This window comes from Abramis brama, assembly GCF_963993115.1.
Source record: "Abramis brama genome assembly, chromosome: 13".
Lineage (NCBI taxonomy): Eukaryota > Metazoa > Chordata > Actinopteri > Cypriniformes > Leuciscidae > Abramis > Abramis brama.
In genome coordinates, this window is record NC_139975.1 from 5,922,956 (window position 1) to 5,946,754 (window position 23,799).

The 23,799-nt window shown below is 36.2% G+C and overlaps 2 protein-coding genes across 8 annotated transcripts in view; both read right to left on the reverse strand.

Moving 5' to 3' along the window:
• pdgfrb (platelet-derived growth factor receptor, beta polypeptide) overlaps window positions 1-994 on the reverse strand; it is a 45,624-nt gene extending 44,630 nt beyond the window's left edge. For both annotated transcript variants that reach the window (XM_084133118.1, XM_084133117.1), the window contains exon 1: window positions 826-994. The gene's annotated coding sequence lies outside the window, so the exon portion shown is untranslated. The remainder of the gene's footprint in view (window positions 1-825) is intronic.
• Window positions 995-9,683: 8,689 nt separating this feature from the next.
• The window catches only part of LOC311094912 (uncharacterized protein), a 28,717-nt gene continuing 14,601 nt past the window's right edge, over window positions 9,684-23,799 (reverse strand). For 2 of the 6 annotated variants that reach the window (XM_084133123.1, XM_084133121.1), the window contains one exon: window positions 9,684-10,088. In XM_084133123.1, the coding sequence (XP_083989249.1) occupies window positions 9,762-10,088 (327 nt within the window). In that variant the 3' untranslated portion in view covers window positions 9,684-9,761. The other 4 variants (XM_084133122.1, XM_084133124.1, XM_084133126.1 and 1 more) reach the window with 4 other exon arrangements.

A 23,799-nucleotide genomic window follows, 5' to 3' on the forward strand; every position in this document is an offset into this window, starting at 1 on the left:
TTTCAGCATTATTACTCCAGTCGTCAGTGTCACATGATCCTTCAGAAATCATTTTAATATTTTGATTTGCTGCTTAAGAAACGTTTCTGATTATTATCAATGTTGAAAACAGTTCATATTTTTGCAGAAACTGTGATGCATTTTATATTTTAGGATTCTTTTTGAGGAATTGAACGGACATAAGAAAAGCATTTATTTGAAACTGAAATCTTTTTAGGGCTGTGAAAAGATTAATCGCATCCAAAATAAAAGTTTGTGTTTACATATATACAAAATAATTATATACAGTACACACACGTATATTGTGTGTGTACTGTATATAATTATTTTGTATATATAAATACACACACATGCATGTATATATTTAAGAAATATTTGCATACATATACTGTATATATTTATATATAATTTATATTATACATATATTTTTTTATATGTATATATTTAAGAAAAATGTGTTATTTATATATAAAAATATATTTATATATAATATAAATTATATATAAATATATACAGTATATGAATGCAAATATTTCTTAAATAAATACATGCATGTGCGTGTATTTGTATATACAAAATAATTATACACAGTACACACACATATATTATGTAAACAAAAACTTTTATTTTGGATGCGATTAATCTTTTCACAGCCCTAAATCTTTTGAAGCATTATAAATTTCTCTACTGTCACTTTTGATCAATTTAATGAGTACTTGCTGAAAAAAAGTATCATTTTCTTTAAAAACTTTGAACAGTAGTTCATGAGCTATGAAAGAGCAACCTGTGAGCAATGACATTTCCCTGAAAACAAAGACAGCGTACCGTGTGGAGAAGGTGTCTTTCTTCCAGAGGTTTAGTAGACCTGAGGAAACACAACAACACGAGCCCAGCCAGAACTCCTCAGCAACAGTCGCCCGTTTCTGTTTCGCTGAAAACACGAGCCGCAGGGAAATGAGATGGATTTTGGCAACTCTCACAATGAACTGCCCTGCTGAAGAGAAGAAAAGGAGAAGAAACAAAAAGAGGAGAGAAAGTTCTTTTCAGTGCAGAAAAGCACTCTGTGCAGACGGCACTCAAGCCAAAAAAAAAAAAAAAAAAATGGAAAATGCAATGGAATAAAGTGCGGTTTTGGTGGAGGGAAGGTGTGTCAATAGCAGCATACGGTGCTGAGAGCTCACGCATACACATATACAAAGTATGAGGGTCTGTTTTCAATCTTGGCTTTTTCTGCTCTCTTTCTCTCTCTGCCGGGCAGCAAGCAGTGTAGCTTGCAAATTCATAACAACATCCAACAGCTGAGTAAGACCTTTTCGCTTTATTACAGAGAGAGAGAGAGAGAGAGAGAGAGAGAGAGAGAGAGAGAGAGAGAGAAGTTGTTGGCATTCGTCCTGTAATTGCGTGAGTGAACACAAAATGTCCTGATCAACTGAGACTCATTAGAGGCCTTGAACAGACACACAGGAGCTACAACAACAAGCTACACACAAAAGTGCAGGAATAAAAGGTTCTGTGCCAAAGAATTACAATGCTGGCTTGTCACAGACATTTTGTTTTTGTACATTCTTGGGCTTAGTCTTTTTTTTTTTTTAGCTTAAGATGTTGAAATGCAAAATATAATTGCTCTATCACATTCGTATTAAAGGGATAGTTCATCCAAAAAGAAATATATTTTTGAAGAATATGGGTAACCAAAGAGTTGATGGACCCCATTGACTTCCATATGGTTAAAAAAAAAACAAAAAAACAAACAAACTTTGCAATAAGTCAATGGGGCTCATAAACTGTTTGGTTACAGACATTTCTTCAAAATATCTTCTTTTGTGTTTAGCAGAAGAAACTTAAAGGAGACATATCATGCTTTTAAATTGTTCCTTTTTACATATAAATCATACATTTGTAGTCTATATAAAGCGGAACTGCAATGCTTGGGTCTGAATTCCTCATTATTATAGCTCCACAGGCCCCTTTTCTGATGTGCGTCTGAGAGCAACTCGTTTTGGTGCGGTCTCTTTAAATACAATTGAGACACTTCATACCCCGCCCACACTCGGTTCAACTCCACCCCGTTCGGCCATTTTTGTAGTTTGATAGCAGAGATACGATTATCTAGCGGCACAGAAACTTTTTATTCACACGTTATTAACAAAATGTCAACAACGGAAGACTTGTCCAGCCAGCCTTACATGTTCGAGCCAGAGTCGGAGCAGGAGCGAGATGAAAATGAAGACGACGAACCTGTAGAACAACGTCTTCATATGGATGTATCGCAATGGTGTGTACTGTATTTACACATGAAACTTTGGTCTTCCGACCTTTTACCACCGTGTCGATTTATTTTGATTAATATGTGCGAGGGAGAGAGAGCAAGACAGCGTCTAGTTTGGAGACGGTGATGTCTTGTTTACACTTTCGCCTGGCTCTGAAGAGAGAGAGTGAGCGCGCGCGACCGGGTCTCTCTCTCTGCTCGTTCTTTCAGTTAAACATGCGCCCTGTCACAAGCGCAGCAGTTCATCTACATTAAACGGTGTAATGAAGCGTGTGGGTTACTACATCCAACAACCGAACATTTTAACTTACCCTCTCGTAACTTCTGCATCCTTTAGCTTGGACTACAAAATTGCAGCGAGAAATAAAAATGGCGGATTGCTCGAAGTGTTGGGCCGGAAGTCAATGTCCTTATTTGGCAGTTCCACTGCAAATACTGTGACGTAATAGTTCAAAAAACGTCATAGATAACAGAAAAATCGGAACAGGTTGAAAAATATGACCAAAACAGAATACAAAGATATCAACGAAGCACCTGAAGAGAATAATTTCATATTTTCTGTACTTCTAAACACTCCAAATATACAACAAAATGCATTTAAGGGCTAAAAAAGTGCATTTGGCATGATATGTCCCCTTTAAGGGTGGGTAAACAGCTGTTTCCATCCAAAGTTGTGAATTTAACTTATGCGCAAAATGGGAATATTGCATAAAACATTTGCGAATAAAGCAGCATTACCATCCAGTGATTCGAAGAGAACAAAATCATCACTTCCTGATAAACTGGCGCTAAATATAGAAGTAGGAGAAGCCACTGTATATAATAATTTTCATATATATAATAAATTACTTGCATCTCAGATGGCGCAGACGAAACGCAATAAACGCATTTTATTTCTCATCAGACACGAGTGATGGAAACGCCAAATTTAAAAAAAAAAAAAAAAATCCCTTAATTCGCAAAAAAGTTTTTACGCTTGCTTGAGGTGGTTTACTTCAAAAAAGAGTCAATGCGAAATGGGAGATGGAAACACATTTGGCGAATAAATTCGGACATAGCAAACATTAAACACACGTGAAGTATCGGCTGTTTCCGCCGATTGTGTTTTATTTACTGTAGTTTAACAATACCGCCGTCATCCGCTCGAACAACTTGATGAGTTTTTTTTTTTTTTGTGCGAACACTGAAAAGATTTGCTTCACGTTTGGATGGAAACCCAGCTAGTTTAAGCACGTTTCTTATCGAATACAAATTAAATATTTTTTTGTGATATCCCAAAATGCGCATAAAACTAAGTGGATGGAAACCGCTACTGATGACAGAATTTTCATTTTTGGATGAACTATCCCTTTAAGAACAGCAGTCATTTTGTTGTTACTGGGTTGCTGCTATTGTAGACTAACTACTTAAAATAAGAAAAAATACTTCAAAGTCCCAGATAACTTCATTACAATTTGTGTGACAAAGTTGACAAAAAAAAATAGATACATAATAATAAAAAAAAAAAAATGATGAAACTCCATCAATCAACTCACCAGAGTCTATGTGGCCTTGTTGAATCATAGTAACGTTAGGTGCATATTAACAGATATTGCCTGATTTTACCATTTTTTTCATATCTGACGTGTTTACCACAAGCACCGACCCAAGCATCTTTAAAAGAGCCTGTTCACACCAAAGACAACAGCTTTAACGATAAACGTTACTACAAAAAAATCGTTTTAAAATGGTTTAACACCACAACTATAACGATAACTACACTGAGAGGCGGTGTCGTTGGAATCAACGACATTTTTTCCAGCTGATGAACAATAAAAAAAAACATTGACAGCCTATCACAATCTTATTTTAAAGAGCTCGAGCATTTCAAGCAGCAAACAACATTACGGCAGCGCGCGCATTAGATATCGTTCTTGGTGTGAACGGTCCTTCAGTAGAAAAGTATACACATGACATGTTTAGGCCTATATTTATATTACTCATGACACGCTAATAAGACGAGCTCTCGTGTGTATTGATGAGCACGTTCTGACTGACTCACGAAGCCAATTTCCGTCCTTCGAAACCTTTACGAATTTTTTGGAGCACGATTCAAAGTCATGTGATCCGCGAGATACAGACATCAGTTGGCAGCAACAGCATTCAACTAAAAAGGAATTTAAATTATTAATTAAATTAATTATTAATAATAAATTAATTACAAAAATATATTTTTTTATTATTATTGATAATAATAATAAAAAAATATTATAAATATAATGTTTAGTTATTTGTCTCATTGAATGATGCATGATCAGGTAGGCTACAATAAGCTGCACAATAAGCTATTTTAGTAAAAAATAAATAAATAAATATATAAGCAAACCACCACTGTAATTATATTAGATAGGCATATGCATGCGATTTATAGCTTAATATAATGTAGCTTTGGTTTATTTCTAAAACAGTTCAGCTGAAACTTTCTTTAATACTCTACTTTCATACAAATGCAAGGTCATTTTATTTTTACATGCAGCATTAATAAGAAACTGATTGAAAATGCAGATGCAAGATGTAGCCTAATTTGGTTCAGCGGCCACGTCTGACATCAATAAACTGGAATAAAACTATAACAGTGAGTCATGTTTAAAAAAAAATGAAAAGAAAAAAAAGAGTTTGAGACACTCATAAATACTGTTTTGTTTTAAGGAAGGAACAAACTGTCCAAATACACAAAGTTATTAAAATCTGTCTGTTAGCTTTATTTGCTGAATCAGAAAACAACAGTTTCAGAGAAACGTCAACACAGCGCTGAATCTGTGAAACGTATGGTTTAGTCCATCTGTGAAGGGCCTGAAAATATCATCTGCCCCACTCAGTAAACACTAAACATCCTCTAATTACAAACAATGTGAACGAGACGAGATAAGTTTGATTAAACTCTATGACCACACACGGGCCGAATGCAGATGGACCTAGATACGTTAACAGTAGTATTCATCCTCATGTGTGTCTGACAGCATGTCCCACACACACAAACATGTGCAGGAAATATACACAAACATATGCAGCAACACACACACACACACACACACGCACACACACACAAAACATACTGTCTGTCTTTATGATGTTCTGTGACCTACTGACTGAACATTTATTTGTCTTATCCACAGTCCAACAAACATTGGACTGAGTGAGAGAGAGAAAAATAATCTGTCAAAGGAGAGAGCAAATAGACTTTAAGGTGAAAATGTTGATGAGCACACAGCACTAAAATGAGTGTGTTAGCAGTTTCATCCAAAACTCTCCTGCCTCAGTGATTCTGACATCCGTTGCACATAAACACTGACCCAGGATCAGCTCTCCTGTGGCTCAGACTCACTTTGTTGGTTTGGTTGAGGCATGTAAGGCTGATCTCGGGTCAGATGCATCAGTAAACGCTCTCATTAGTCAGACTGAGTTGAGGACAGTAAACAAAAGCACCGGAGCATGTGGCTCTCTGCATTCTCTCACAGCTCGCTTTATCTGCAGCCCGTCTCATAAAGAGCCACTGAAGGAACTAATTGGTCAGGCCTCTGTCAGTAAATGGTGTGTGTGTGTGTGTGTGTGTGTGTGTGTGTGTGTGTCCTTTGGGAGGAGGAGGTGCTTCCTTTTAAAGTCTCTAAAGTTGGAATGTCACAGTAACACACTCAACTAAAAAAACAGCTCATTAACACACACACACACACACACACACACACACACACACACACACACACACTGTGCTGTCAAAGCGATTAATCGTGATTAATTGATTCTAAAATAAAAGTCTGTGTTTATATAATGTGATACACACACACACATTTTTTGGAATACATCACAAGCATTGCTGATGCCTTAAAATCATATAGGCAACCACCCAAAACACCGTATTTACCACATAGCAACACAACGAATACCTTAGCAACCGCGAAACGCCCTGGCAACAATCTATAACATCAAAGCACCACTCAAAGAACATTATTAAAATAGGAATATTATTACAATATTCAACATGTTTTTATTGTTGTTTCTAATAAAACAATTTCAGAATATAGTATTGGACCAGTATTTTGTATATTGGTAAAGTAACACAAACTTGTTTAGATATATGTGCATGCCTGAAGTTTAATTTAATATTAAATCTACTGTATTTAATTGGCAGTGGACATTTTTCCACTATAAAAACGGACAGAAGACTTCCTCATGAGCGCTGATGTTAATGTGATCTGAACAGACATTAATCCCTATTGAGATTAATAAATAGTTAAATATGAATTGGGTGTCTCGCAGAGGGAAATATCCTGTTATATGAAGGATAACCGCAGCGCCACACGTCCTGCTTAAAGAGCTGTGGTTTAGATGACACTAACAGAAGTCGGAGAAATGCTGAGTGTGAAACTAAATCTTTATATCTGGCCCAGAAACAGCAAAGCTAACAATAAAACCTCACTCCTGCTTTTATAATCTTGTTTTTATCTATTTTAAGCAGAACATCTGGTGAACTTTGGGGAAAACTTTATTGTGGGTGGAATTGGTATTTTCCAGTAAATACATCTCAAGAGCTGTTTATTTTTGTTTAGGAAATGAGACAGGAGTTCCTGTGGTAAGTTAACATATGGATATTCTGTGCATTTGTTGCATAAATATTGCATACACTAAATTATGCATTTCAATTCATAGGGGAAAAAAAACATGCATAACATGAGGATTGATGCTATTTGACCTATAACAATAAATGCACACGTTTCTTCAGGACCAAATGGCATGGTAAAAATATTTACATTTGCCAATAAGTCACTTTACATAAACATACACACTCATTTACACACAGCATGCATGCAACTGAAAAATACTCAAATTAAGTATTATTATTATTATTATTATTATTAATTAGAAAAAAAAAAAAACACTGAAAAATTTGTTTCTTTATTTGACACAAATGTTCCTCCATGGTTTGGGTCGCTTCTGAGGATGCACGGCTGGACCGTCTCAAATATGACGGATGAACGTGGAACATGATGAAGTCAGAGCTCAGACTCTCATCTCAGACAGGAAATGGAGGAGGAGAGATGGTCAATCCCAAATGCTGCTCAACGATCAACTTTGTGTGTGTGTGTATACACACTTGAGAATGCTTATTTTAAGTGGACAAAAGGGGAAAGAGAGGGAAACTGTGTGCATCTGAGAGAGAGAGAGAGAAAAATGGCATGTATGGGAGAACATTTGACACAGTGCAGCTTAAAATTCATAGAAACATTTGTGTGAATGTGAAACAAATTGTTTCTTGTTTACATTTGTTCTACTGTATTTCAGTCTAGACAAGTTTGTGCATATGTGTGTAACCCAGGGTAAATCTGGGGGTATTGCTGATTGAGAATATCTTAATAGGGTGTTTATTAACACTTACCTGTATCTCCCTTTTACTTTTACTTACCTAGAGAATGAAATCCGTTAATGTAAGTCTGCTGACAGCATCCATCCGATCTGGTTACTAAAATAATATTAAAGCTTAAAAATAAAGCTTTCCTGTTATCAATGTAAAGCTGCTTTGAAATAATATGTAGCCTATTGCAAAAAGAACTATAAAAATAAAGGTGACTTGACTTAACTTGATTTGACTTCAAACCATTTGCTCTACAATGTAAAAGTTTAGGCTATAGGTGTCCTTAAAGAGATAGTTCACCCAAAAATGAAAATTCTGTCATCATTTATTCATTATTTATTATTATTATTATTTTTTCTATTATGGAAGTCAATGGCTACCGTCAACTGTCCAACATATCTTCTTTTGTGTTCAGCAGAAGAAAGAAACTCATACAGGGTTGGAACAACTTGAGGGTGAGTAAATGATGACAGAATTTTCATTTTTGGGTGAACTATCCCTTTAATGAATGTTAAAACTCACATAGTAATTAATGTCAAGTACATTTTAGACTGAGAAAAGTTCTTGCTCATCATCGGGTAGAGGAGGATCAGTGGTTTGTCATGAGAATGTCTATGGTAATGAGACCTGAAGACAGTGTCTGACAGTGGTTTACTGCCCCCCTGAGGCCAAACATGAAAACAATTAACAGGATTTAAAAATCGTCTTCCCACTTCCCAGCCTTCTAAGAATACAATAAAGATCTATGTGCAAATTATTTAATAATCTCTACGCTTTATATTTAGTGTGACAAGAAAAACCAAAATAAACAGCAAAACAGAACTTTTTGGCCTTTTAGCAGAGAAATTAGGCTATATTTAAAAATGTTTTAAATATAAACATTATTTAATGTTTATATGAATATAATATATATTAATATAAACCCCCAAATATAATACATGTATATAATCAATGCAATATTTGTAAATAACAATATAACCAATTGCAATATAATAAGAAACAATGCATTAATATAAAATGATAATTTATCATGATAAAATATAGGCTATTGTAAAATAATGAGCTGTACGTGCTGAATGACAATAAAGGCATTGTAAGTGTGAATGTAAAGTGGCATTCCTCGCAGCATCAGTGTCTCCAGGCCTGAGAACATGTTCTCTCGGTTCTCACGTCTGTCAGAGGAAGCAGAATCCCGCCTGTTATCATCATTTCAATACAGAGGCCTTGATTTACAGTGTCGCTCGTTTGTCGCTTTTATTGCGGCTCTTTGATGTGCGCCGCGCGAGACCCTTTGAAATGCACGAGCGCTTTCTGATGTAGAGTCACGAGCGCCGCTTTGACTCCCCGAAAACCTGCCGTGAGATTCCAGCGCCACATCATCATCATCATCAAGGCCTTCATCACCCCAAACATCATCACTGAAAGATATCACTCAAATCATCATCCTCACTTCAAATCATTTCTCATGGTGATCTTAATCAAAATCTTCCCTGATACACTGTAAAAAAAAAACACATCCCCAAGTCAAAAATTTTAACAGACTATTGCAACAAGAATTTCACTTGGGCCAATTGAAAAATTTAGATGTTATCGGTCACTTGAAAATTTTGATTTGGGAGGGTTAGAAATTTTTTACAGTGTAGGCTACTAGATATCATCATCTTCATCATTTTAAACATGCCATGACATATTAGCATTCTGATCATCATCATAATGACCTTCTTCACATTTTTGCCCAGGTATGCCTGTTATCTTAATCATCAAGTAGGCTAAAGCATCCTGGAAGGTTAAGGTCAAATTTTTGACCTTTAGCATAGATGTGAAATGTAAATGCTCTTAACCTGCCAGGCACTCGAGCGCGCGCCAGAGTCTTAGGCTATATTATAATTGAGATGTGGCGTCGGAGATAAAGCGTCGATAGCGGCATTCGGGCCTTCAACTATCTATGTTCAGCTCTCTGTTGTTCAGGGTGATAGGACTTCCGGCCAGTCGGCGGCACCTGTGTGTGCGCGTGCCATAAATCAGCTCAGGTGGGTGTCCCGGCGTGACGTCAGCGCTGGGCAAACAAACGCGCGCTCGCGAGCGCTCAGGCAAGGTGAAGTTCAGTTAAAGTAAAACTTTCAGCTCGCGAGGAAAATGTCCGTGAGCTTCCTGCTGGACACGGCCATGTACGGCAACCCCGCGAGACACCTGAACCTCAGCCACCAGCCTCACCTGAACGTGTACCCGTCCGCCCCGTACCCGGACTACAGCGGGTACCACCCGGGTCCTGCCCTCGGGAATGATCTGCATCACACCGGCAGCTCGTGGAGTCCCGGGTTCGGCCCGGGTTCGCGTGAAGAGTGGCCGCCGCTCTATGGCCACGGGACGGGTCACTCGCTGCCGGTTAACGGCGTGGAGGTCAACAGCATTCCGCCGGTGGATCAGGCGCTGCTGGAGAGAGAAGAGCCTCAGGACTGGATGAGACGCGCCGCGGGTCCCACCGGGAACACTGGTGAGAGATCAGCACCTCTCCTGACCCCTAAACCCTCCAGTGTGCTCAATACTGGCTCACATCACACTCTTTCACTTCCTCTACACGATCCAAAAATACCATGCATCGTAGTTCCACCTTGGAGGTTTTTTTTAGACATGTATGATATAACTTGATGCTTTTATGAAATATACAGTACAGTGTTTTTGGACAATACCATTGGTAATACCATGTTTTCCAGACATGCATAATGGTTATACCATGAAATTTGATGCTTTTAAGAAATATACCATATCAGTACAGTGTTTCTGTACAATACTATTGGTAATACCATGTTTTGTAGACATTCATCTTGGAAATACCATGATATTTGATGCTTTTATTGAAAAAACAAACAAACAAAAAACAATAGTCTACAGTGTTTTTGGACAATACCATTAGTAATACCATGCTTTTGGTTGCGCTTTTTTTAAAGTAAGTGCACTTACTTGTACTCACAGTGTACTTACAGTACTACTGGTTAATATAAGATAACTACATGGGTTAAGGTTAGGTTTAGGGGTATGTTCAGGGTTAGTACCTAGTTATTATTACCCAGTTATTGTAATAACTATAATAAGAACATAGTATGCACATGGGTAACAGTACTGTAACATAAAGTGCTACAATGTTTTTAGACATAAATCATGATAATACCATGTAATTTGATGCTTTTATGAAACAAACCATAGTAATACAGTGTTTTTTAGACAACAGCCATTTTTTTTGGACAATACCATTGGTAATACCATGTTTTTAGGCATGCATAATGGTAATACCATGTAATTTTGATGCTTTTATGTAATGCACTATAGTAGCACAGTGCTTTTGGGCAATATGACTGGTAATAGATAATACCATGCTTTTTGGACATGCATCATGACCATGTTTTTTTTTAGACATGTTCCCTGTGATCTCATGCTTTTTGGAAATATATAATCGTAGTTCAGCATTTTTTAGACATGCATCATGGTAATACCGTGTTTTTGAACATATAAAACCATGTTATTCTTTAAAGTATGTTGAAGTACCACCTAAAAACCATGGTATATGAATATGGAAATCATACAGTAACATGATCAAAACTGCAACAGTATAATCACCTGATACCATTCAATGCACCATTTTAAGACCACAGAAAGTGAAAGTTTAGCTTACACATATCTAAGACTCTGAAAACCTGCTCCTTTCTGCATGAACAGCATTTTAGGTGTGCTAACTTATATTGTGCTGTAGGAATAGTTTAGCTTATTGTGACCTACAGTCACATCTGATTTATATACAGATCAGTTTATGAATCAGTCATGCTTAAGGCCTGTGGTTTACAGCTGAGAGATCAAAATACCAGCATAATTCATCCGTTTGATCCTTGATGTTCAACAACATCTGGAGATCTGAAGGAGCGTGTAGTTGAACAGTCAATAATAGATGTTTGCGGCCTTATCAGAAGTGCATTATGGCTAATAGTTTACCAAGTGATAAACTAATCTCTTCTGGGAATATTTGTGTATATGTGTCACACACAGTCAGGTTGGCACAGTTATAAAGCTCAGACGGAGCGAGACTCTTAGAGATGTTCACATTTCATTTAGTTCTAAAAGATTTGTGTTGCATGAAACAAATCTTTTTAATGGCCTGGATTTGCATCTTTTTAATGGTCTGGATTTGTTGTTTTTACTAAATCATATTTGGCCTCCAAATCCAATTTGATCCATTTCAATTCAAACCTATAACACTTTTCACAATATATATTGTTCCAAAGCAACTTAACAATGAATAATTCATATTACTGGTAAATAAATATATGTAAAAATATAACGGTAAATAAATGGGTGTATAAGATCAGTCTTATTTTTTGTCAATAACAATGAACTGCAGTCTGTGCATATTTCTTAAACAGACCAAAGGGAGGAAACGAAGTCACGCTCATTAGTTTTGTCTTCAGCTTTCAAAGGGCCGTTGTCTAACACTGTTGGACTAGATGCAAATGTGGTCATCGTGTTTGACTGTTCAAATGTTCTGATATCATCACATGAGCAGATTATAGACCATGTGACAAAAACAAATATGAGAATGTTCAGGAAATACAGTTGGGAAAAAAAATGAAACGCTAATCTGAACTGGTTTAATTTTCCACTCTACTTTTTCCTTAGAAAACACACACGTGTGCCAGTCTTTCTAATCAAAATCACTTTACTTATCTCAGTAGTGACACACTGTTGACTTCTTTTGTTTTTATATAGAGTAATTATAATGACAACAGATTAACCCATATCCAAACCCTATCCCTAACAGAATGCATTCAATTTATTAGCTTTTATTTTATGAAAAAGTATTTTTCACTCTTTTAAATATAATCCATTGTTGCCCCCTACTGGACAACAGTAATAGACGCCTAATGCTTCTGACAAATAGGACTTTATTTTGATCTGTTAGTTATAATAATGTAGGTATTTACCACTCCAGATTCTGACAAAATTTCTATCTATTATTGAATTGAATCCTGGCACAGTTGACTCCTTCACAGTTTGCTTTGAAAGCAGACTAGTGATGTGCTTATACTGTCCGTCTATTACTGAGCTTCCTCACTGAAAACCTCATATTACTGACTGATCTGGAACACGTGATTGATTTCAACAGAGTTTGATGTCAGGATGTTGCTAAGGACATTACACAAAAGAGATATTTGGTAAAATAGACAGTTTTAATTCAAATTATCTGCTTATCAATGCATTTCAGTATCAGAGAAATTATGAGTATAATCAACATTTCCCTTGCCTCATCCGCCATCTTGCATTTATTTTTATCTGAGCTCATCACAATGAATTATGGGAATTAAAAACTCCATTTGAATTTAGGCAAAATATAAGGTTTTTGTGGAAGACGGCTTAACTTTTGCAACAGTCTGTGACAGGGTTATTAATATTATAGGTAACCAAGACTAAAACTAAAACTTATAATCTAATGAGAGTTAGTTGACATGTAGTTGCAAAGTTACTTATAGTCAACAGAATGTTCAAAAGGGACCATCAAAATAAAGTTTCCCTTAATTCTTATTTTATGGAATATTTCAGTATATATTATAAATGATTAATCCGCGCACATCATTATAATATTTTTTTTAATTCATGTGCCCCGTGATCTTTAATTAAAGTAACTTCCCCTCCCTCTTGCAGCTCATCTCTTCTCTTCTCTGATGATGTGTTTACTGACGTGAGGGCGGGGCAACCTGTCACTCACATGAGATCCACCAATAGCAAACCACAACCATCCAATCAATTCCCCACGGACAAAATCAAGTCCCGCCCTATATTTGTTCTTGTTTGAGAAGCTGTTTCACTTGGATATACATCACACAAGGGAAGAAAAGACTATTGCAACTTCTGTTTCATATATATATATATATATATATATATACACACATTCTCAGAAAATAAAAGGTACAAAAGTGTCACTGGGACCTTCAAAAGGGTTCTAATATGTACACTTTTGGTACCAATATATGAATCTTTGAGGGACTAATATGCACTCTTTAGGTACAAAGGTGTACCACCACAGTGACAGCTTTTGTACCTTTTTTTCTGAGAGTGTATATACACACATATAAAAGAATACGAAAATAACACTGGTCTGTGATGCCTTAAAATACAGTCTAGGTAGGCAGCACATTAGTATTTGGCAGATCTAACAGATACGTGCTTCTGTCTTTATCTGTGTGTGAACCTCTTCCTGCAATGTTTATTGCAGCACATCATATGACTGTGATGAGTTGCGTGTATGTGTGCAAGTTATAATGAGGTTAAACACTGTAAACCCTCATTTACTGAGTGTACACTGATCCAAGTTTAATTTTTTTGCCTTCTTATAACCGGTTTGAAGAGATAAACCACTGTAAAAATCAGTTATCCATTTAAAACGACTACATTTTACGCCCACTTAACAAGATCTTCTGTTAGTTCATGAAGGCGGTTTTGTAATCGCTGTACAAATAATTGGTTTCCCCAGGATTCTCAGATGGTCATTACCAAACATATTATGTATTAGTTATGTCACAGACCTATATGTACATTTAAGGAAGGAAATAAATGAGAGCGCTGAGGCGCCATCTTTCGTACAGGGACACAGTGAGTCAGAGGTGTGTGATGCCATCGTGTATGAAGGTGGAGCTGTGTTGCTCAATGTTAGCAGCTCGATTATTCATCTGTGTTTAAACACAAGGCGTCTTGAGAGTCGAACGTCCTGTCGACAAAGTGAAAGATTTTGTGAAAAGCTAATAACGGCAGAGGCCAGCGAGTCTGAGGCGTAGGCCGCACCCTGCTGTGTGCACTGTGGGAGGACCGGAGAACACTGATAAGGGGACCAGACTCAGTGTGTGTGTGTGTGTGTGTTTACACACGTCAGCCAAAGCTGCTGGAGAAAAGGGAAGAAAACTGTTGAGAAAGAGTTTCAGTCTATGAAAACTGCATTCAGGGGCTTTCAGGACAGAGGTGTGCGGTTCCTTGTTGTATTAGTATCATTGAGATACTATTATAAATATTTTAAATTAGTTTTCATTTGCATATTTCACGTTTTCATTTTAGTTTAAGTTTTTGTCTTTTTTTTTTTACTTTAAAAGAAATATCTATATAGATTTTTCTTAGTTCACTCTCAGGAAAAAAGTTGAGGTTATATATACTCTAGGTTTCTTGACTCATTTTTAAAGAACACAAAGGTCACAAAGGTTCTATATAAGGAGAAATGTCATGTATAAGGGGTTATTTTATTTTTTCTAGTGATAAAGTATATAGTATCTGCTTAATTCATAAAACTTTAATTTAAACAAAATTAATTAATTAAAACTAAATCCATAAAATGGTGGGAAACCCCCAAAACTCTATTTCAGTAATGCAAGTACAGTTCCTATCTCTTTAAATGGGGAAAAATACTTTGCACTTTACTATCCCATGAAGCCACGGGAGAGGATTTATGAATGAAGGTGAAGCGACATAACTGATGCTGGTATAGGTCACATGATAATGACAACATGGCGGATGTAACATACATTTTTAGCGGTTGTAAAGTAATTACATATTCAAAATATGTACCTACTCGAGAGTATGCGATTTTAACGACTTCTAACGGCAGCTACAGGGACGCATGACTTTACCAATTGGTGATTGGCTCTTTTATTTAGAAGGCGGGACTTATTCCGGGACTTATTATTATTTACACAGATATGCTGAGACAGAAATCTGAGTGTTTGTTGTACTGTATGTTTACTGAAGCATTTGATTGGACAAATACCTGATGATGGCCACATGTAGACATAGACACTGTATTTGACTGATGTTTATCAATAGAGAAACAAAGATGATGTAGCTTGTAAAGGTCGGTTACAAAACTTCCACTCATTTTGTAATTCACAGGAAGATTGAAATATATTTCCAAAGATCAGAAATCTCTCAAATGCACAGGGGTTTGTTCTAGTTTTTCCTCAGTGCTGAAGGATTTGTTTATAACACTGCTGCTTTAGTTTCTGGCTGCTTTATTAAACCCAAACTCTCACTTATAAACAGACAGGCCTGAAAACTTTTTATAGTGTTTTGGGGTCCTGAAAACACAAACGTTTGAAAACCAGTTTCAAAGTGCAAGTTTTTGAAAACGAGACTGTTATAATTTCTTTTTATACCATGGTCTGGGTGAATACTCGATTCTGATTGGCTGCAGGGTGTCCGTTAAAAAGTGATAATGGACACCTAGGAAAGGCGTCCCGTCAATTTGCCTGATGACAGTTCTAAATGATTGCGCTGGCTCAAACTCACTGATCAACTGCTGCGGTCGGGTCGCTGTGGCCACGTTGCTTGGCAACGCCTGTATACGGGAGATATTAAATAGTGCGCTCGACTTAATAAATAAAAACCCTCACGATTTTTACTCTAAAACACATTAAAGTATTATTAATTGATTAAATATTTCTTTCTTTCGTAAGTAACCATGGTATAAGCGGGTTAATGCCCTTCGAGGTGTCCATTATCAGGTTTTAATGGACTTCGGCGGAGGTCGGACGCTGCGCGTCGGACGGTTCACGCCTCGCCGTCGTCCATTAAAACCTGATAATGGGCACCTCGTCGGGCATTAACCCTTACGTAAACAACGAAAACACAAATTTGTGAAAATGGTGACATTATGTGCATGCTTATTACAAGTGACATCGCCAACTACTGGCCTGGCAGCAGAATACAGCGTAATGGTTTAATGATCTACAACAAAACAGAGCAAGCTTTGGTGATAAATAAGCAAATATTTTATTAACACAATAGTAATTTATCGCTATAAATAACATCAAATTTTTAAAAAGTTGGTGAAAACCATACATTTACCATCGTTCACCAATGCAACTTCCAGGCGCCATCTTTATTTTTTAGTTTAACCAGAGATAGTATTATTATTGGGAGATATGAGGGTCCGTGGGAGAAGAAAGCGATCACGTGTGCCTTGATAACCAATCAGTCTTGACGTCACTGAATTTCGTTCATAGTTGTGCGACAGTCAATCACTGTTAACGGAGACCATAGAAATAAATGAGAAGTGCCGTAAACTGAACCACCTGTCCGTGACTTCTCTTATAAAACAGCAAAAAAAAAAGAAAAAGAAGAAAGCGGTGTAAACTCTAAAAATAGATCAACCCTGCAAAGAGCAAACATGTTGAAGATTAGCCGATGAGCTGTTGAGTGATTAAATGATAAGCCGTTTTCCCACAAAAGCAGTTTATTCAGTGTTGTGAAGCCTCTCCTCCATTGACATCCACTAAAAAATAACAGCCTCTAGTCTCCTTCCCTCTGTACCGCAGCGCTACGCTATGTTTTTGCTAATCTTGGAGGCTTGCCTTAAAGCAGCTTTGGCTTAACTGTCACAGAATGGAAGGCAGAGGATTGTGGGAAATCAAAGGCAGTGAAGGATCCATCTATGCTGCCTTCAACAATCGAGCAGATGAAGGAACCTCAGGAGTCATTAGATTCGGATGTGTCTTGATGCCCTCCTACCTTGAAATGCAGCATTTTTTTTAATTTATGACTTGTGATGCAGCCTAAATCATAATCACACGTGTTCATTCGTGGCCAGAGGACTGACTGAGCCTGGTTTCTCACGAGGTTTTTTTCTCCATTCTGTCAGCTGATGACGCTTGGCTTCCTTGCCACGTCACCTCAGGCTAGCTTAGTTGGGGACGCTTAATATTAAACAATATTATTGATTTGACTGCACTGACACACTACTGCATGAGAACTGAACTGAGCTGGTGGATGACATCACTGCTTTAGATTAAAAATGAACTAATTTTAATAACTGACTTCAATGACACTGTTTTCTTTAGAGTTGCTGCACAGCCGAAATGATCTTTGTTTGCTTCATTAAATCATTTTCCTGTTATCATTGTAAAGCTGCTTTGGAGCAATCTGTATTGTATAAAGCTGACTTGAATTGTTAAAGTCACCGTGAACCGGAAGTTGTGAACGACTTTGCTTTAGTATTGTGACATATTTTCTGAAACGGAAAACTGAATGAGAAAAATAGAGGGCGTGGCTTGTTTTATCCCACTGGGAATTGATTGGATCTAAAAAAAAGTGTGTATTAATTATTTTTTTGTGTATTAATCAACTTGCATGGATAAATTATTCAACACAAGACTAGTAATGTGCACTCATAAAGTAAATAGGGTCAATTTTGATTTCATGTCGATTTTAAATGTTTTGTATCAAACAGAAAGATGAGGGGAACAATGAAAAACATGTTGTTGGTGGAAATTGAAATGCAAACAAAATGATTCTGAAAATGTCCAATGTTTCTGTGCCACAACATTAAAGACGTTTTAAGACAAAAGTACTTAGCATACAGCAATCCCAAACATATTTGGACTCTGAACTCACTCTTATGAATATTTGAATATCATTGCATTTGGAAATAAAGCATCAAAGCTGTTTAAAGGTCATTGCAAATATCTGAAAAGTAAAGTTATATCTAAGAAAAGCTCTTGAGCAGAGTCGCGCAGATTCAAACACCTGCGTTGTTACTTTCTACTTATCGTAATCACATTGACACATTTTAAGTGTGACTTAAGAGTAAAAGTGGGGTTTAGGTGGGGTAAGACGAGGAGTCTAATGTCTAAGTCTAATGTCAGAACGTGGTTAACAGAACATCATCTCAAGAGGAACCAAAAACTGTGAGAGAAATAGAAAAGTGGTTTACCACAGTGATAATCTTCATCAGCCTCTGTAGAGGAATATTCACGTTATTAGTGCTAAGAGTGTCTTGGATGGTGACAGATTATGAAAACAGGAACTGAGATGTCATCTGTGGCACTTCCTTTTTGACACCCAAACGCTTCAACAAATTTTTTTTTAAATCTTTCTATTTATTTTGTATTTGCTCAATTTATAAATGACCCTTTTAACTGAAAAAAAAGCAACGAGTCCATCTTGTATTTCATCAAATTATAGATATTTTAGATTGATGAGATTGATTTGTTCTTCTAGAGTCCAAGCTGCACAACTCTAAACTAAAAACCAAGAACACAAATGTTGTGCAATTCTGAAAATATCAGGGGGATTTTCAGCTTAATAAGTCATGGGAAGTTTTGTTTTAGTGCATTTTCTATCCAACACTTCAATATTATTATTTATTAACATTGAAGTTGCATTGAACTTAAATGGTTCTGTCAGGCACTTCATATATAATTAATTGATTAATATAAATAAATCAATTCATTATTTATTTTTTTAAATTTTTTAATTCACTTTTAATTTTAATAACATTTTATGAATTAAACAGCTTGTAAAGATACTTTATCACTAGAAAAATTGAAATAACCCATTAAACATGAAATTATTATACAATAATACCCCCCCCCCCCCTTTGTGAATAATACAAATTGCAGTTTTTGTCTTTTTTGAGATATTTTTATACAAATAAACATCTTTTAAATATACTAATTTCATTAAATGGATAATAATACTCTCTATAATATATATATATATTTTTTTAATGCAGCAACCACAACTGAATATGACAATTAAAAAGAGAAATATCCCTGTTGTGCCGGCAGGAGGGAAGACGCGGACGAAGGACAAATACCGAGTGGTGTACAGTGACGTTCAGCGCCTGGAGCTGGAGAAGGAATTTCATTTCAGCCGATACATCACCATCAGAAGGAAGGCGGAGCTCGCCGGAGCCCTGAGCCTATCAGAACGCCAGGTGGGTTATTAACCCTCAGAAAGAGGAGGTTAAATGAACCTGCAAATTCATGCCGTCTGATTATAAGTTTTGTGTTAAAGGGCATAATTAGATAATAATAAGAAGAACATATGATGATGGTGATATGTATATAATGGTTCACAGGCAAAACACCAAAATTAGATGTAGGCTACTACATTTCCTAGAAAAGATGATAGTCATTAGTCAGTTTTCCATTTAGCTATTTGTATGCACATTTTGGTACATCTCATCTCAAAGTTTATTGAGAAATAAAAGTCACAGTGGCTTCCCGACCCCGATTGCAGCAACTCCATTTTTATTACAGATATTTTGCGCCAATTTCTCAGGAAGTGATGAAATGTTTTTTAGGCAATATTCCATTTTTGAATTTGTAACTTTTGGATAGCTAATGCCTTTTTAAAATCACATTAATTATGTAGAAATAGTAAGGGTGAACTGAAGAAAAAGCATGAACACATCCATGTGTCACCTTAAAATCAAAACAATTATATATATAAACAGACAAACAGTTTAAGAAGACCATCTGCAACTAGTTAAAATCAGGTTACACTTTATTTTAAGGTGACGTAGAACTTACTCAAATGAGTAAAGAGTAATATTAATTAACTACGTTCTTACTATAGAGTTACGGTTATGGTTTGGTTTAGGGTTAGTTACTTGTAATTATGCATAATTTACTGTTATTACTATTGTAAGTACATGTAGTAACGCCTTAAAATAAAGTGATAACAAAAATCATTGCAAAAAATAGCTCAGAAAAGTGAAATTAGTTCAGACTAAAGCTCCGGTAATTTAAATCTAAGTATTTAAAAATCAATTTAATTTATGATGTAAATAAAAAAAAATGCTTATATACTTAGAATTAGCTCTAATGAGAATAATAAAAAAATAAAAATATATATATAAAATAACACACACACACACACATACACGAGTATAAGTAGATGGGATGTGTCTACTACAGCTACTGCAAAAAATATATAAAATAATACACACACACACACACACACACACACACGAGTACGAGTAAATGGGATGCGTCTACTACAGCTACTACAAAAATATATATAAAATAATACACACACACACACACACACACACACACACGAGTACGAGTAGATGGGATGCGTCTACTACAGTTACTTCAAAAATATATATAAAATAATACACACACACACACACACACACACACACACGAGTACGAGTAGATGGGATGTGTCTACTACAGTTACTTCAAAAATATATATAAAATAATACACACACACACACACACACACACACACACACACACACACACACACACACACGAGTACGAGTAGATGGGATGTGTCTACTACAGTTACTTCAAAAATATATATAAAATAATACACGCACACACACACGAGTAAATGGGATGCGTCTACTACAGTTACTTCAAAAATATATATAAAATAATACACACACACACACACACGAGTAGATGGGATCCGTGTACTACAGCTACTACAAAAATATATATAAAATAATACACACACACACACACACACACACACACACACACACACACACGAGTACGAGTAGATGGGATGTGTCTACTACAGTTACTTCAAAAATATATATAAAATAATACACACACACACACACACACATGCACACACACACACACACACACGAGTAGATGGGATGTGTCTACTACAGCTACTACAAAAAAATATATAAAATAATACACACACACACACACACACACACATGCACACACACACACACACAAGTACGAGTAGATGGGATGTGTCTACTACAGCTACTACAAAAATATATATAAAATAATACACACACACACACACACACACACGAGTAGATGGGATGTGTCTACTACAGCTACTACATAAAAAATCTAAAATAACACACACACACACACACACACACACACACACGAGTAGATGGGATGTGTCTACTACAGCTACTACAAAAATATATATAAAATAACACACACACACACACACACACACACACACACACACACACACACACACACACACACACACACAAGTAGATGGGATGTGTCTACTACAGCTACTACAAAAATATATATAAAATAACACACACACACACACACACGAGTACGAGTAGATGGGATGTGTCTACTACAGCTACTACAAAAATATATCTAAAACAACACACACACACACACACACACACACACACACGAGTACGAGTAGATGGGATGTGTCTACTACAGCTACTACAAAAATCTATATAAAATAACACACACACACACACACACACACGAGTACGAGTAGCTGGGATGTGTCTACTACAGCTACTACAAAAATATATATAAAATAACACACACACACACACACACGAGTACGAGTAGATGGGATGTGTCTACTACAGCTACTACAAAAATATATCTAAAATAACACACACACACACACACACACACACACGAGTACGAGTAGATGGGATGTGTCTACTACAGCTACTACAAAAATCTATATAAAATAACACACACACACACACACGAGTACGAGTAGCTGGGATGTGTCTACTACGCTCATTGGTTGTTGAATATAGTAAATCACGCTGACTCTCTGATTCACAGGTGAAGATCTGGTTTCAAAACAGACGAGCCAAAGAAAGGAAAATGAACAAGAAGCGACTGCAGCAGGCTCAGCAGAGCTCTACGTCCACTCCTCCCAGCATGCCCAGTCACGCCAGCGCCACCATGGTCTCCAGCACCAACAACACTTTGATGACAGACAATATATCGACCACCATTAAAGAGGAATACTGAGAACCTTTCAGACAGAAGGACAAACAGTACATGTTTACACAGTTTCAGTGACACTGAATGGAACGTTCATATTGCACTACACAAATGACACGCAAACATGTTTTATTGTGATAATGCGCACAGTATTTCAATTTTTGTAAAAAATTATGATCTCAGAGTATGTCGGACGACTGAAGACACGTCATAATGCTTTCTAAATTGTTTTGCATACTGCTTTTGATGACCTCACTGACGACGACGATGATGATTTGATGACTATATTTGCAGCGCGTGCATCACTACTGCTTTGCTTTGCTATGTAAAATATTTTACACTAACTGGAAAACTGACATTTTTAAAAAAAAACAAAGTCAACTGGTGCCTCTTTGTAATTATTCTTTTTAAAAAGTGTAAAAAATTTAATAAAAAGATATTTGAGGAGAATGTAAAACTGCTCGTTTGGAGATTCTGTGAAGGATGTGAATCTCACAAAAATTTTTTTAGGACCATTAAGAATTTTTTTTTTAAATTGTTTTAAACGACAAGTAAGCAAATTTTCCTCCAAAGTCTCATTACTGTAATTTACAGTATTACTTTAGAGTTTTTTTAAACAAAATTTTAAGTTCATTGAAATAAAAAACAGAAACTCAAAATATTGTGTTATGCGAACCACAAATTATCCATGTTGATTAGACAAAAGAGAACACACCTTGATGAAGATTTTACTGTGTAATTGCCATTATTCTCAATGATGATTCTCATTACCGTTTTTTTATAATACAATATGTTTTAATGATTTTATAGGTCAGAATAAATCAATTAAATACTACAATGGTGTATAAATGTCACAATTTAAATAAAATATTTGTCCGCATTTTTTTTTGCGAATTTGGGGCAGACAATTTGACAAAAAAATATTAATGTTCCTAAAAAAAGATTATTTTTTATTTTATTTTTTTAAAGTAAAGTAAAGTATAATTTCGTACTTATTTTTGAATATGACCTCGACATGTTCCGGACCGGTTTTATCAGAGTTAACTAAATCATACAATGACATTTAAACTCTAAATCAAGCTGTACTTTGAGAGGGCGGAAACCGTGCGAGTGTTTACCGATTACAATGAACTGTGTGGATCATAAGTTGCGATAACACAAGGAAACAAACAGCTTATTGATAAAAACAGAAGCAGAAACGGTGACCACGTACTCAACGCGCTCAATCATTGACAGACAAGCCAGAGGTCGAGCAGAAGCTGCGATCCGTACGGATGGCATGGGTGTGTGGCCTGTTCAAAGTCAGATGATTCATGTCAATTAAAAAGCCAATAAAGACCTGATGCCAGTAACGTTCATCTCATGTCCTTCAAGATCACACGTTTGAACTGTTAATGTTTGATTGGTTTCACAATGTCACCATTGACCCTCATCTGAAGGAACACACAGATGTGTCAAAAGTACTGACACTATACATTTAAGTTGAAGTACCGTGTCAAAAGTCACCCGTGTTCACACTTCAATCAAGTTTGTCCATCTCCAGCAATGGTTATACAAAAACTGCTTTACTATGATTCAATAATGTCCAATTATATTTTACACTGAGATTAATTGTAAGTGTGATTTTAACTCGT